At 47.6% G+C, this 16,252-nt stretch overlaps 5 protein-coding genes across 5 annotated transcripts; 1 reads left to right on the top strand and 4 right to left on the bottom strand.

Moving 5' to 3' along the window:
* Positions 1–227: 227 nt before the first annotated feature.
* Positions 228–3,809, bottom strand: H6S33_001172 (uncharacterized protein; the record flags this gene model as incomplete). Its single annotated transcript, XM_044832520.1, has 1 exon — positions 228–3,809. One exon carries the CDS (start codon positions 3,807–3,809, stop codon positions 228–230), a length of 3,582 nt encoding a protein of 1,193 aa, XP_044694139.1.
* A 300-nt stretch (positions 3,810–4,109) lies between these two features.
* On the bottom strand, positions 4,110–4,343 carry H6S33_001171 (uncharacterized protein; the record flags this gene model as incomplete). Its single annotated transcript, XM_044832519.1, has 1 exon — positions 4,110–4,343. A coding segment is annotated over one exon (234 nt), but the record flags the coding sequence as incomplete, so codon positions are not given.
* Positions 4,344–7,040: 2,697 nt separating this feature from the next.
* Positions 7,041–8,024, bottom strand: H6S33_001170 (uncharacterized protein; the record flags this gene model as incomplete). Its single annotated transcript, XM_044832518.1, has 1 exon — positions 7,041–8,024. One exon carries the CDS (start codon positions 8,022–8,024, stop codon positions 7,041–7,043), a length of 984 nt encoding a protein of 327 aa, XP_044694137.1.
* A 74-nt stretch (positions 8,025–8,098) lies between these two features.
* H6S33_001169 (uncharacterized protein) lies at positions 8,099–9,322 on the bottom strand (the record flags this gene model as incomplete). The annotated part of the gene is made up of 1 exon (XM_044832517.1): positions 8,099–9,322. One exon carries the CDS (start codon positions 9,320–9,322, stop codon positions 8,099–8,101), a length of 1,224 nt encoding a protein of 407 aa, XP_044694136.1.
* Positions 9,323–14,975: 5,653 nt separating this feature from the next.
* Positions 14,976–16,199, top strand: H6S33_001168 (uncharacterized protein; the record flags this gene model as incomplete). Its single annotated transcript, XM_044832516.1, has 1 exon — positions 14,976–16,199. The coding sequence occupies one exon, from the start codon at positions 14,976–14,978 to the stop codon at positions 16,197–16,199; it is 1,224 nt and encodes a 407-aa protein (XP_044694135.1).
* Between the last annotated feature and the right edge of the window lie 53 nt (positions 16,200–16,252).

Below are 16,252 nucleotides of genomic sequence, written 5' to 3'. Positions count from 1 at the left end.
CACACTGCCGGTACTTGCATATCACCGTGCAACTGGCTTCTAACAATAGCTCTCAGCATGTAACCGGGCCCTGTGTGTACTCATACACCAGACAGTTGAAATGGCTCCGTTACACCACTCCCCTCTTCCAGGATCTTGGTCTCCGAGATCTATAACCATTCTATTACCATTCTATATGACAAGAAACTCCGTGATATGCAAGGAAATGAAAACCCAAAGGAAATAATCTACACCCCAACAATCCGCTTGTCCTTGGGTTTCTTAGGATACCTCATATGGAAATCCCGAAGGGCTTCTTCAGCACTCTTCTTGAGATGCTCCCAAGGTTCCCATGTAGCATCCTCGTTCTCATAACCTTCCCACAGCACTAGATATTCCACTCGTCTTCTCTTCTTATTGAACCGGCTATCAGCTACCTCTCGGACAACCCAGTTCTGTTCTCCCTCAACCTCTTCGGGTTCCGGTGGGGGAACTCTTCTCTCAGGATCTACCGGTGCTCTGTAGGGTTCTAGGAGAGAGACGTGAAAGACCGGGTGGATTCCCATCTGGGGGGGAAGAGAGAGCTTGTAGGCACGGGTACCAATAGCTTCTAAGACCTTAAAGGGTCCCATCTTCTTCTGATCCAATTTTCCCAAAGGCCGCTTTGTTTGCACATTGCGCCGGTCCAACATAACTTCATCTCCGGGCTTGATTTCAGGTGGTGCCAGGGCATGAGCATCATACCACCGGGCCATCCTTAATCTAGCTTTACCCAAGCTGGCGTTCATAGCCTGCCAGATAGATTCCCATTGAGAAATCATGACCTCACTTGCTGGATTGTTCCATTCTACTCCTTCCTTTGGGGCCGGCCAGTTGGTCCTGGGTTCATATCCATAGTTGGCATAAAAAGCCGATACTTTGGTAGACTCAGAGACCGCCGAGTTATAAGCATACTCTGCCAAAGGCAAGAGTTCTGCCCAGTCATCCTGTTGATATGAACAATAACTCCGCAAGTAATGTTCCAGGGTCTGATTAACTCTTTCTGTTTGACCGTCCGTCTGGGGGTGGAAAGATGTGGACATCTTCAGCTTCACATTGAGGAGGCTCATGAGAGATTGCCAAAAGTGAGAAATGAACCTGCTATCTCTGTCCGAGACTATGTCATCAGGCAAACCATGGAGTCTCCAAACTTCCTTCAAGAACAATTTAGCCAAATCTTCCGTTTTATTGAGGGTAGGAAGAGGGATGTAGTGTGCCATCTTCGAAAAGCGGTCCACTATTACCCAGATCTTTGTAAACCCACTAGATTCCGGTAGTCCCACAATGAAGTCCATAGAGATGGAAGTCCATGGCCGATAGGGTATCTCCAACGGTTGGAGCATACCAAACTTCTTGTGTCTTGAGGTCTTATTCCTCTGGCAGCTGTCACAGCTCCGGACATATTCCTCAACATCCTTATCCATGTTGGGCCAAAAGAAGTTATTTTTCACCCGCTCTAGTGTCTTAAATTGGCCAAAATGACCAGCCACCTTAGAGTCATGGGTATCGGACAGTATTTCCATCTGAAGCTTCTTGTCCTTGGGTATGTACCATCTATTCTTGTAGAAGATGAGACCGTTCTTGACCGACAAGTTCTGGTCCAAATTTGGTTTCCTTTCAACCAGGGAGCGGTGCAATTCCTGCCAGAAACTATCCTCTTTAGCAGCCGTGTATAGGCGCTCTAAGAATGTATTCTGCAATTGATTCACCCTGACAGCCCCTAGCTTTGCAGGATCCAAAACCAATTGACCTGGCCTAAAAAAGATCTGTGGCTCCGGCTGCAGAGTTTCACCTCCCTCTCCAAGGCGGTGATCCCAGCGCCTAGATAGCACATCAGTCTTGCCATTCTTTTCTCCCGGTCTGTAGACAACTTTAAAATTGTAGCCTGCGAGGTCCTCAGACCATCTAGCTTGCCGCCTAGTGAGAACCTTGGTAGAATTAAAGTACTCCAAGTTCTTGTGGTCTGTAAAAACCGTGATCTCTTGCTCACAAGATTTGAGCATGTGTTCCCATTCCCGGAAAGAGGCTACAATAGCTCCCATTTCCTTATCATGAATGTCATAGTTGATCTCAGCAGGGGAGAACTTCTTAGAATAGAATGCCACCGGATGTAGCTTCCCATCATCCCCATACTGAGAGAGCACCGCTCCCTTGGCAAAATCACTGGCATCTGTCTCGACCACCGTTCTCCTACTAGGGTCAAAATGAAGGAGGATTGGAGCGCTTGTAAACAGCCTCTTGAGTTCTTCAAAGGCCTGCTCATGTGCTGCTGTCCAATACCATTTCTTGTCTTTTTGTAGGAGGTCAGTTAGTGGTTTGCAAACCTTACTGAAGCCTTCAATAAAGCGGCGATAGAAGTTTGCAAATCCGAGGAATGCCTGTACTGCCTTGATATTCTCAGGGACCGGCCATTCCTTAACTGCCTCCACCTTGTCTTCTGACATAGATACTCCTTGTTCCGAGATATGATAGCCTAGGTATTCTACTTCTCGGACATGGAAGGATGTCTTATTGATCGAGGCACAGAGCTTAGCTTCCCTAAGCTTCTGTAGTACCTTCTTGACCAATAGCTCATGCTCTTTCTCAGTCTCCGAGTAGATGAGGATGTCATCGATATAGACAACTACTCCTTCATCCAGTAGTTCCTTTAGCACATCATTGATCATTGCCTGGAAAGCGGAGGGAGCATTGCATAGGCCAAATGGCATCACATTGTACTGATACAGTCCATAGCGGGTTCTGAAAGCGGTTTTCCACTCATCACCTTCGGCTATCCTGATCAAATTGAAGCCATTCTTCAGGTCTATCTTTGTGAAGATCTTGGCCTTGAACAACCTGTCTCTGAGCTCACTCATGATAGGCAGCGGGTACTTGTCCTTGACAGTGACCTTGTTCAAACCTCTATAATCCACACAAATCCGCAAAGTCCCGTCCTTCTTAGGAATGAACAGTATGGGTGCCGCAGCAGGGCTATTCGATCTAGAGATCTTTCCTGAAGACAACTCTTTGTCCAGGTACTCTCGGAGGGCCTTCAACTCTGGAGCGGAGCATGGGTATAGCGGGCCAAATGGGGGAGCGGTCCCAGGCAAGAGTTTGATCTTCAGATCATTATGGGAATGCGGCGGCATTTCCTCAATCTTCTCTTGACTGAACACATCAGCCCAATCCCGGTATAGGTGGTGTATTTTCTCGGCAATATCACCTCCGTCCTCATCATGCCATACTGAACCAACCAATTGATAGACTGTCTCTTCTTCTTCCAACATTTGGTATGGAGAGATCAGTTCAATCTTGGTGGCCGCTGGGAGACAATTCTGCTTGCAGTAGTCACTCCTCCAGCTCATGGTGTTGAGTTCCCAGTTGATGTCCGGGTTATGCTTCCTAGCCCAACTAATTGGCAGGTAACCGGTCATTCCTTCTTCCAGTGTAGCCACCTCCCATCGGAGTGTCTCTTTATGATCTCCCATAGTCATGCGGACCGGGTGAGTGTAATACTCGCCTCCTCCCATCATGACATCTCCTTGAGCATCAAACATTGTCAGAGGTTGATCCCGCCGCACTAAGGGAATTCCATGTTTCCTGACAAAACTCTGGTTGAGGATAGCTCCTGTACAACCGGTGTCAAACAGAAAAGACCCTTGGGCGCCTTCATCCTTTCCTTTGACCGTCCATGACAGTCCTGCCTTTAGTATAGGTCTTTTTCCATGTACTGGTAAGGAGGGAAGCCTCTGTTCCAACCTTCTTTGCTTAACAGCGGGTTCTGAACTTGTTTCTCTTTGTCTTTTCAACATAGCTAATAGCTTCGGGCACTACTAAGATCAGAGATCCTTTGGTTCTATTCCCAAGCGGTAATATAGCAGATATATTGTGTAGTAGTCTTTTTAGCAGTGGTTTGGAAGTGTCTTGGTAACAAAATGTAACTTTGGTAGAGCACTGACAGACCAGCTGTTTCGGGTCTTAAACCCATCCTCAGAGTGCTTGGAGCAATCAAATAGGCGGAAACACAATCATAATTTATTCAAGAGAAACATAGAAACCAAAAACCCATATAAAAGAAAACTAGTAAACATAGACTAAAACAGACACTTTTTCTACCAGATGATTTCATTGTCCGAGTCTTGCTCAGGCTGAAAAACAAAATCTTCTGTAACCTCCGGGAGTACAACAAGTGGATCTTCTGCTACTACAGCAGCCACTTTAGCCTTCTTCTGAGAGTTGGATTTCCCATTCCCTCTTTTCCGTTTTTGTACTCTCACTGCTGCCACTCGGACAACAGTAGGTTCCTTGGACCAACAATCGGTCCATTTGTGTCTGGACTTGCCGCACTATTGCACAAGTCAGTCTATGCACTCTACCAATAGGGAGTACCGGAAGGTCATACCTTCAAGCATACTTCTGCTTTCCTTCTTTCTTCTAGAATATCCCCCGGGATACCCTTCAGTTCCACCGCTTTGTCTTTAGGTCCTGGAGTCTTCTGAGGTCCGGAGGAGCTCGCAGCTTCTCTTTTCCTCTTAGGCTGCTGGTCCTTCTGAGTGGGAGGATCTTTCTTGGTCCGAGGGTGCGCTTTCTCAGCTGCCATCCCTTGGTACCTCTCATGGGTATGCCCTAACTCTCTTAGAGCAGCTATCCGCTCCATCAAGGACTTTGGCTTGGGGTTGAAAAGAGCCCAACTCATGCCTAGGTCCGGAAGGAGGGAGTTATGGATCTTATCATCCACCAACTGACCCTCATAGCCAGTCTTCCACATCAGCTGAATAATAGTATTCAGGAAGAGGTCTATTCCTCCTCGAGCTGTGTGGGTGAGGGTATTCCATTGGGCTACAGCATCATCTCTAGAGATGGCTTCACCGAAGGCAGCTCTAAAAGCATCCACAAAGGAATCCCAGCGCTTCCATCTCTGATCCAACTGCACCGGTATTCCAGCAAGGCGGTTGGCGGAGGCTTGATCAATTGAATTGTGGTATGCCTCATACCATCGGATCGCTGCCTCCCCTTCCATCAAGTTGCCTGCATATCGGATCTTAACCTCCTCAGAGGTAAATGACAGGCTCTCAATGGAGAACACATTCTCACATTGCCGGATGAAGGTTTCCACTTGCTCCGCCTTGCCTTGGAACTTTGATGGTGGTGGTGCCTTTGGTTCTCGAGCTCTGGTGGAAGTAGAAGGGTGGGAGGTGGTCGGAGGTTGATACTGCTGGGACATCATTGCCAACAGATTCTTCTGTTGCTTCTCCAACTTCTTCTTAAGGTATCTCCGCCAACCTCTTCTGTTATTACCTTCTGGTTCCGAGTCTGAGCTGTCAGAATTATCCGAATCTCCTGGGATGGGAGCACGGGCTGCTGGAGGTGGAGGGTTCTGATTTCCGCCACTTCCTCCTTGTGCCTGAGGTGGAGGGGGAGCAGCGGCCGCAGCAGGAGGGGCCACAGGTGCTACTGGTGCCGGGTTGCTAGCCAGTGGTGAGGTTGCTGCTGGTTGAGCAGCCCCAGACATGGTAAACCTTCCTGGGTTCCTGGCTAGCGGACTAGGAGGTCCTCGGCCTGCACCTGAGAAGAACTCTCCTTCATAGTCAAAGGATCGGTCGGCTCCTCCAAGGAGTGGATGTGTTCCACCGAAGCGGCTAGGTGGTAAGGGTGAAGCCCCCACCGCTGGCTGTACAATAGGGATAACTCTCCTAGTGGATCGGACCGGAAATGCTGCAAAGGGGCTGGTCTTCCGCTGCATTGTTCTGGTAGCTGCTCTGGAAGAGGACCTGGAGACTGAAAGTGGTGCCGGAGTTGCTGGTCTACCCACCACCAACCTTCCTTCATCAAGAGCTCTCTGTATCTCGGCAACAAAGTCTGGTGGAGTGGCCGGATTTGTCCACTCAATCTCCATGGCATCAACATCGGCATTTAGTTCATCTCTTTCTGCATACTTCCGGAGCTCTTCCTGAACAGAGTTGACTTCCGACCTCATGTACTCTAGAGCTTCTGCCATCAGAGCATTCTGTGCTGCCTGGCGCTCTTGTACAATGAGCAGTGCCTGACTGCCTCGGTTCAACTGACTCTGCAAGCTATGCTGGAGGTAGGTCTGAAGCTCTGTGAAGAACTGTTGTAAGGGAACCTCATCGGTATCCTGCCAGGCAGGCTCACAGCCGGGAATATAGGCCTGTAGAGCGGTCCTGGGTTTCTTAACAAGCTGTGTCTGCCCGGTGGCATCAAGCTGGAGGGGCACCGGCTGCCATTCAATCTGAAGGGGTGCATCTGGAGCCGAGAGGGCGGACATTTTGTATAGAGGAAGAATAATCTGAAGGTGACTTGAGCCTTAAAGATTATCTGTAACGGGGGTCCTTTCTAAGAGAAATAGATTTGTATAGAATAAAGACGGCCGTGCAAGATAGACAATCAGGTTGCAGATTATTCAAAGATACTATCGCTAGAACTCAATAATCTTTAAGGGCTCTGCTACCGATGAGAACTTGGTTTTTCTTTCTGATGAAGACTGGAGAGAATAGGACTGAAGGGCGGGAATGAACCTGAGTACTTATACTCCGAAGGCCTCTGTTCTCTGCTCCTAACTCCTTTACTAAGTTCCGGTGGGCCTTCCCTCAGTACCGGAAACAATACCACCGCTACCCCGCTTTTCTCTAAGCGTCAGCAGGTGTTTCCGATACCCAAGGCAACCACCCTTAGTCAAAGCCTTTGTAACACCTGCAGCCTTGGTTGCCACACAACTGAGGACCTGCATGAATGAGCTGCCGCTCAGGTGTAAGCTTAATCATTGCTGTAGAGCTTTCGCTTATTGTAGACTTCCCTAGCATAGTCCCTGCCCTTCGGCGGACTTATAATGCACCGAGGATACAGAGGATCACCGGTCAATCAGAGCTTCACTCTGGCCGGTCTTCTAGTCACTGGCGAGGCATAGACTCGTCAGTCATTGCTCCCATGAATAGATCCTCTTCCTAGCGCCCGGAATGTAGTTACTCTAACAGCTGGTAGCTAACCACACTGCCGGTACTTGCATATCACCGTGCAACTGGCTTCTAACAATAGCTCTCAGCATGTAACCGGGCCCTGTGTGTACTCATACACCAGACAGTTGAAATGGCTCCGTTACAATTATATCCCCAACGTAAATCCAACTTTGTATAGTATTTTGCTCTTGACAAATTAGCTAGGGTTTCCTTTAACAATGGTAACGGATATCGATTTTTGATTGTGATCGCATTTAGGCCTCGATAGTCAACACAAAGTCGAAGAGTTCCATCGTTTTTCTTTACGAACAATATAGGTGCTCCCGCTGGTGATTCACTGGCTCGAATGAATCCTTTAAGTAAATTTTCATCAAGATATTCCCGTAGTGCTTTCAACTCAATTTGAGACAACCCATATATAGGTCCATATGGTGGTCGTTTACCTTCTTCCAGTATTATTTCGATGTCGTGGGATGGTCGATGTGGTGGAAGAATTGAAGCATTGTATTCTTTAAACATATGGAGACGATGGTGAAATTCCTTCGGTACTAGTTGTTCAATGTCGACAATAGATTTTTCAGTTGCTGAAACGATGACCGTGTGGTATTCTGGTAAGGGAATTGAAATGCCGTAGACAATTACTGCAGTTCCACTGAGTGAACAGTGTTGACAACAGCTTTGAGAGTCAAAAATAAGTAGATTTTCTTTTGGTCGAATCGTAACATCATGTCGTCGCATCCAAGGTATCCCCATCACAATCGGATAGTGTCCTAACTTCGTTACAAAACATGGCACAACTTCCCGATGACCATGAATGTCTAGCGAGACATCGACAATATGGGTAATTTTTCCTGATTTGATAGGCCTTCCATCTATAACGTCTACATGGCGAGGTATTTTGAGGGGGGTCATTGTAAGATTGTTGTGGCGTACAAAAGATTCATCAATAAAAGCATATCCTGATGCTCCGGTATCAATAAGAGCGTAGGTAGGTATGAAAGAATTTTTATTCTGTGAAATCGAACAAGTTACTACAAGTTGATTTCCGTCCATTTCCTCCTCAGATACCGAAAAACCAGAAATACACATCATAGAAAAATCCTTAAATGGTCCCTGGGCTAAGCCACTTAGTGCAGGGACAAATCTTTTGCCGACTCGTTATCGCTTCCGTCATTTTCTTCCACTGTCAATGCCGCTCCTCTCATCACAGGCCTTCTTGGTTGATTTCCAGTTGCCCTCGCTTGGGGGCAATCCCTAACCATATGTCCAACACCTCCGCAATAGAAACATCGGCCCTCAACTAAGCGGGCATTTCTTTCGGTAGGGGAGGGGCGACGACGTCCTCCAGATAGATCCATTGGTACATCACCTCCCGGGCGGGATGAGGGATGACTTTCAGTAACGGGTGCATTGGCGACTGGGGCAGCAGCACGAGGAGTAGAAACAGGCTGTGGTGGAGGACGAGGGGCCGGAGTAGTAGTAGTCCAAGGTTTTTTACTTCCTCGCTTAGCTTCTGCCGCTCGACGACGATTATCCAACCGTTGTAGAAGTGTCGCACAGGCATTTACTGTCGCGGGAGTGTCATGGTGTATCATTGATTCATCGAGTTCCGCATTAACACCTTCCATCAAAGCCTCAACCCGAGAGACTTCATCCATACCCGACTCAGCAGCATATCGTTGGAACTCAGCGAAATAATCGGCGAACGTTCGATTTCGTTGACGGATGTTCCTAAGATTCCTCCTAGCCGTACGCATCCGATCGGGGTCCCCAAAAGCAGTGTCCAAAACCTCATAAAATCGTAGCATAGAGGGCAAAGCAATGCCTTCTTCACCGATGTATTGTAAAAACTGATTAGCGGCAACGCCTTCCAATCTGCTGAATGCATAAGACAGTTTGGACTGTAGTGTGGGATAGTGATCGGCATTTCCCAATAACTTAATCTTCATTTGTTGCTTAAACAGGTGTAGTCTTTCTCGATCACGATCCCCCTTGAATACTTCAGGATCTGGGAGCTTCTCCGACCGATAGATGGTATCTGTAGCGGGTGGTACTGGGGGTGCAGGTGGAACATTGTCTTCGACGGGTGCTTGCACAGGGGCGACAGTCTCAACAGGAGTCTGTTGAGCTCGGGCAGCAGCAAGATCTTGCTCAAACCTTCTCCTCGCACTCTCGGCCTCCGCTTCTACCTCCTGTAAATCCGTTGCATATTGAGCAAGACCATGTCGGCACTGTTGGAGAAGTGCATAGGCTTCAGTTCCAACAGTATCATCGACTCGTGGATGCGCTTGAAAAAGGGCTTGGAGACTATCGCTGAGTTGTTGATAATCAATAGGTGCATGTTCCGACATTGTAAACTATGGTATTGTATTGGTTGGCGATAGAGGACGCAACCTACGTATCACGGGGACCGTAAGCGATAGACTATAGTGCCAAGGAATACAACCTAGGTAGTGACGTAGATGTGGACGTAGACGTAAAGGTATGCTTTGACTATGGACTATGGGTGGCTCTACCTGGTATGATAAACCGATCAGAGCCCTATGACGTAGTGCGGACAAGAATAGTATTCGTAGAATAAATACAGAGGTTGCGTAAGGAAAGAAGAGAAGAAGGAAAACAGACAAAAACACAAGACAACGCCTCCTTATATATCCACCCATAATCCAACGATGACTAATACCTTCACGTAACTGAAACCAAAAGAATGTAATAGAAATCCCCATTACAAATCCTAATTCCACTGCACAATACCTCCTTCCCTCATTCCAGTTTATCGCCTAGCCAAAAATACCTGATTACCGTTACAGAAGCATAACCCGGACATCAACTGGGAACTCAACACCATGAGCTGGAGAAGTGACTACTGCAAGCAGAATTGTCTCCCAGCGGCCACCAAGATTGAACTAATCTCTCCATACCAAATGTTGGAAGAAGAAGAGACAGTCTATCAATTGGTTGGTTCAGTATGGCATGATGAGGACGGAGGTGATATTGCTGAGAAAATACACCACCTATACCGGGATTGGGCTGATGTGTTCAGTCAAGAGAAAATTGAGGAAATGCCGTCGCATTCCGATAATGATTTGAAGATCAAACTCTTGCCTGGCACCGCTCCCCCATTTGGCCCACTGTACCCATGTTCCGCTCCAGAGTTGAAGGCCCTCCGAGAGTACCTGGACAAAGAATTGTCTTCAGGAAAGATCTCTAGAAGTAACAGCCCTGCTGCGGCGCCCATACTGTTCATTCCTAAGAAGGATGGGACATTGCGGATTTGTGTGGATTATAGAGGTTTGAACAAGGTCACTGTCAAGGACAAGTACCCGCTACCTATCATGAGTGAGCTCAGAGACAGGTTGTTCAAGGCCAAGATCTTCACAAAAATAGACCTGAAGAACGGCTTCAATTTGATCAGGATAGCAGAAGGTGATGAGTGGAAAACCGCTTTCAGAACCCGCTATGGACTGTATCAGTATAATGTGATGCCGTTTGGTATATGCAACGCTCCCTCCGCTTTCCAGGCAATGATCAATGATGTGCTAAAGGAACTACTGGATGAAGGAGTAGTTGTCTATATTGATCACATCCTCATCTACTCGGAGACTGAGAAAGAGCATGAGCTATTGGTCAAGAAGGTACTACAGAAGCTTAGGGAAGCTAAGCTCTGTGCATCGATCAGTAAGACATCCTTCCATGTCCGAGAAGTAGAATACCTAGGCTATCACATCTCGGAAGAAGGAGTATCTATGTCAGAAGACAAGGTGGAGGCAGTTAAGGAATGGCCGGTCCCTGAGAATATCAAGGCAGTACAGGCATTCCTCGGATTTGCAAACTTCTATCGCCGCTTTATTGAAGGCTTCAGTAAAGTTTGCAAACCATTAACTGACCTCCTGCAAAAGGACAAGAAATGGTATTGGACGGCAGTGTTACGGGCATGTCAAGCATTTACGGAAGTAAGAGAAAAGGCCAGTAGATACCCCAAGACTCTCTGTACGCTAATATCAACTCCGGTTCGCACCCACGAGGTGCGGTGCGATCAATATGCGACCAAATGCGGAGTTGCGGTTTTCCTAGTTAAAAAACACGTTTTCGACCCCAATAATAACCCCCGGAGCGTCAAACCACCGGAGGGGAGTGTTTTGGTACCGGTGGATATATGAGGGACAGCTGGAATCAATCGGATCGAAGATCGGACCGCTCGGAGCGAATCGGCGCAAGCTGCCAGCCGACCGAGTACCTATCGGCGGTACCTGTGGGCATGAGAGGACTCTGCTATGTGGGAAAGCGATGTGGGAAGAGGCCTGAGTAGGTAGCCTTGCCGTCCGAGACCTCCGAAGAGCCGACGCTGACGATTATCCACCAGACGGCCGATGGAGAAGAAACATCGACAGGGAAACGTGCATTAGAGTGGATAAATAGGTTGAGGGGTTTTAGCGGGTTTAGGAGTTTGGGTTACGGACTTAGGAGTTATATGTTCTTGGTTGTTTTTCAGGGTCTCGGGCATGCCCCGAGTGTATTCTGTATTATTAGTAGACTGGGTCCTCGAGACATAAGCGAGGGATATAAATACTGTGTCATTGTAACGGGGGTCCTTTCTAAAAGAAATAGATTTGTATAGAATAGAGACGGCCGTGCAAGATAGACAATCAGGTTGCAGATTATTCAAAATTCTATCGCTAGAACTCAATAATCTTTAAGGGCTCTGCTACCGATAAGAACTTGGTTTTCTTTCTGATGAAGACTGGGGAGAACCGAACTGAAGGGCGAGAATGAACCTGAGTACTTATACTCCGAAGGCCTCTATTCTCTGCTCCTAACTCCTTACTAAGTTCCGGTGGGCCTTTCCTCAGTACCGGAAACAATACCACCGCTACCCCGCTTTTCTCTAAGCGTCAGCAGGTGTTTCCGATACCCAAGGCAACCACCCTTAGTCAAAGCCTTTGTAACACCTGCAGCCTTGGTTGCCACACAACCGAGGACCTGCATGAATGAGCTGCCACTCAGGTGTAAGCTTAATCGTTGCTGTAGAGCTTTCGCTTATTGTAGACTTCCCTAGCATAGTCCCTTCTTCTTCGGCGGACATACAATGCTCCGAGGATACAGAGGATCACCGGGCAATCAGAGCTTCACTCTGGCCGGTCTTCTAGACACTGGCAAGGCATAGACTCGTCAGTCATTGCTCCCATGAATAGACCCCCTTCCTAGCGCCCGGAATGTAGTTACTCTAACAGCTGGTAGCTAACCACACTGCCGGTACTTGCATATCACCGTGCAACTGGCTTCTAACAATAACTTTCAGCATGTAATCGGGCCCTGTGTGTACTCATACACCAGACAGGTGAAATGGCTCCGTTACAGTCATTCACTGACTAGCCAAACCATCATCGGCGAAATCAGAGTCTTAACAATATAAATCGTTGATACGCGAGTTACAACTTTATCTGACTATACTTTTGGAAACACTTTACTCTATCGTGACTTCGAACTCTACCTGAACTATTACGTCGAAGACGGTCGAACATCATACGCTAACTCTAGTGAATCTTTGTTGATAACGTAGCTCGCGGGGCCCGTATCGGATCAAGGAGAATCATACTCAACGTTGACTGAAGAGACCTTGGAGACTTCTACCTTTGTAGCTGTTAGCCGAACTCTGAGCTCTGCGTAGTGTACTCTTGTGGTCTGGTACGCATCCCTCACAGTCAGCACATGAGCAGGCCTTTGAAGAACTCAAGAGGCTGTTCACAAGCGCTCCAATCCTTCTTCATTTTGACCCTAGTAGGAGAATGGTGGTCAAGACAGATGCCAGTGATTTTGCCAAGGGAGTGGTGCTCTCTCAGTATGGGGATGATGGAAAGCTACATCCGGTGGCATTCTATTCTAAGAAGTTCTCCCCTGCTGAGATCAACTATGATATTCATGATAAGGAAATGGGAGCTATTGTAGCCTCTTTCCGGGAATGGGAACACATGCTCAAATCTTGTGAGCAGGAGATCACGGTTTTTACAGACAAAAAGAACTTGGAGTATTTTAATTCTACTAAGGTTCTCACTAGGCGGCAAGCTAGATGGTCTGAGGACTTCGCAGGCTACAATTTTAAAGTTGTCTACAGACCGAGAGAAAAGAATGGCAAGACTGATGTGCTATCTAGGCGCTGGGATCACCGCCTTGGAGAGGGAGGTGAAACTCTGCAGCCGGAGCCACAGATCTTTTTTAGGCCAGGTCAATTGGTTTTGGATCCTGCAAAGCTAGCGGCTGTCAGGGTGAATCAATTGCAGAATACATTCTTAGAGTGCCTATACACGGCTGCTAAAGAGGATAGTTTCTGGCAGGAATTGCACCGCTCTCTGGTTGAAAGGAAACCAAATTTGGACCAGAACTTGTCGGTCAAGAACGGTCTCATCTTCTACAAAAATAGATGGTATATACCCAAAGACAAGAAGCTTCAGATGGAAATACTGTCCGATACCCATGACTCTAAGGTGGCTGGTCATTTTGGCCAATTTAAGACACTAGAGCGGGTGAAAAACAACTTCTTTTGGCCCAACATGGATAAGGATGTTGAGGAATATGTCCGGAGCTGTGACAGCTGCCAGAGGAATAAGACCTCAAGACATAAGAAGTTTGGTATGCTCCAACCGTTGGAGATACCCTATCGGCCATGGACTTCCATCTCTATGGACTTCATTGTGGGATTACCGGAATCTAGTGGGTTTACAAAGATCTGGGTAATAGTGGACCGCTTTTCGAAGATGGCACACTACATCCCTCTTCCTACCCTCAATAAAACGGAAGATTTGGCTAAGTTGTTCTTGAAGGAAGTTTGGAGACTCCATGGGTTACCTGATGACATAGTCTCAGACAGAGATAGCAGGTTCATCTCTCACTTTTGGCAATCTCTCATGAGTCTCCTCAATGTGAAGCTGAAGATGTCCACATCTTTCCACCCCCAAACGGACGGCCAGACAGAAAGAGTTAATCAGACCCTGGAACATTACTTGCGGAGTTATTGTTCATATCAACAGGATGACTGGGCAGAACTCTTGCCTTTGGCAGAGTATGCATATAACTCGGCGGTCTCTGAGTCCACCAAAGTATCGGCTTTCTATGCCAACTATGGTTGTGAACCCAGGACCAACTGGCCGGCCCCAAAGAAAGGAGTGGAATGGAACAACTCAGCGAGCGAGGTCATGATTTCTCAATGGGAATCTATCTGGCAGGCTATGAACGCCAGCTTGGGTAAAGCTAGATTAAGGATGGCCCGGTGGTATGACGCTCATGGCCTGGCACCGCCTGAAATCAAGCCCGGGGATGAGGTAATATTGGACCGGCGCAATGTGCAAACAAAGCGGCTTTTGGGAAAATTGGATCAGAAGAAGATGGGACCTCTCAGGGTCTTAGAAGCTATTGGTACCCGTGCCTACAAGCTCTCTCTTCCCCCTCAAATGGGAATCCATCCGGTCTTTCATGTCTCTCTTCTGGAACCTTACAGAGCACCGGTAGATCTTGAGAGAAGAGTTCCGCCACCGGAACCTGAAGAGATTGATGTAACGGCAGCTACGTATTTTGGCTAGGTGATGAACTGGGATGAGGGAAGGAGGTATCGTGCAGTGGAATTAGGATTTGTAATGGGGATTTCTGTTATGTTCTTTGGGTTTCTGTTACGCGAAAGTATTAGTCATTACTGGATTATGGATGGATATATAAGGGGGCGTTGTCTTGTGCTTTTGTCTCTTTTCCTTCTTCTCTTTCTTCCTTACGCAACCTCTGTATTTATTCCACGAATACTATTCTTTGTTCGTACTACGTCATAGGGCTCCAATTGGTTTATCATACCAGGTAGAGCCACCCATAGTCCATAGTCAAAGCATACCTTTACGTCTACGTCCACGTCTACGTCACCACCTAGGTTGTATTCCTTGGCACCACAGTCTATCGCCTATAGCCCCCGTGATACGTAGGTTGCGTCCTCTATCGCCAACCAATACAACACCATAGTTTACAATGTCGGAACATGCATCTATTGATTATCAACAACTCAGCGATAGTCTCCAAGCCCTTTTTCAAGCGCATCCACAAGTCGATGATACTGTTGCGACTGAAGCCTATGCACTTCTTCAACAATGCCAACATGGTCTTGCTCAATATGCAATGGATTTACAGGAAGTAGAAGCGGAGGCCGAGAGGGCGAGGAGAAGGTTTGAGCAAGATCTTGCTGCTGCCCGAGCTCAACAGGCTCCTGTTGAGGCTGTCGCCCCTGTGCAAGCACCCAACGAAGACAATGTTCCACCTGCACCCCCAGTACCACCCGTCACAGACACTACCTATCGGTCGGAGAAGCTCCCAGATCCTGAAGTATTCAAGGGGGATCGTGATCGAGAAAGACTACACCTGTTTAAGCAACAAATGAAGATTAAGTTATTGGGAAATGCCGATCGCTATCCCACACTACAGTCTAAACTATCCTATGCATTCAGCAGATTGGAAGGCATTGCCGCTAATCAGTTTTTACAATATGTCGGTGAAGAAGGCATTGCTTTGCCCTCTATGCTACGATTTTATGAGGTTTTGGACACTGCTTTTGGGGACCCCGATCGGATGCGTACGGCTAGGAGGAATCTTAGGAATATCCGTCAACGAAATCGAACATTCGCCGATTATTTTGCTGAGTTTCAACGGTATGCAGCTGAGTCGGGTATGGATGAAGTCTCTCGGATTGAGGCTTTGATGGAAGGTATTAATGCGGAACTCGATGAATCAATGATACACCATGACACTCCCACAACAGTAAATGCCTGTGCGACACTTCTACAACGGTTGGATAATCGTCGTCGAGCGGCAGAAGCTAAGCGAGGAAGTAAAAAACCTTGGACTACTACTACTCCGGCCCCTCGTCCTCCACCACAGCCTGTTTCTGCTCCTCGTGCTGCCGCCCCAGTCGCCAATGTACCCGTTACTGAAAGTCATCCCTCATCCCGTCCGGGAGGTGATGTACCAATGGATCTATCTGGAGGACGTCGTCGCCCCTCCCCTACCGAAAGAAATGCCCGCTTAGTTGAGGGCCGATGTTTCTATTGCGGAGGTGTTGGACATATGGTTAAGGATTGCCCCCAAGCGAGGGCAACTGGAAATCAACCAAGGAGGCCTGTTATGAGAGGAGCGGCGTTGACGGTGGAAGAGAATGGCGGAAGCGATAACGAGTCGGCAAAAGATTTGTCCCTGCACTAAGTGGCTTAGCCCAGGGACCATTTAAGGATTTTTCTAGGATGTGTATTTCTGGT

This window comes from Morchella sextelata, assembly GCF_020137385.1.
Source record: "Morchella sextelata strain SCLS chromosome Unknown scls_10, whole genome shotgun sequence".
NCBI classification, from domain to species: Eukaryota; Fungi; Ascomycota; class Pezizomycetes; order Pezizales; family Morchellaceae; genus Morchella; species Morchella sextelata.
This window is presented reverse-complemented; position numbering and strand designations above follow the sequence as displayed.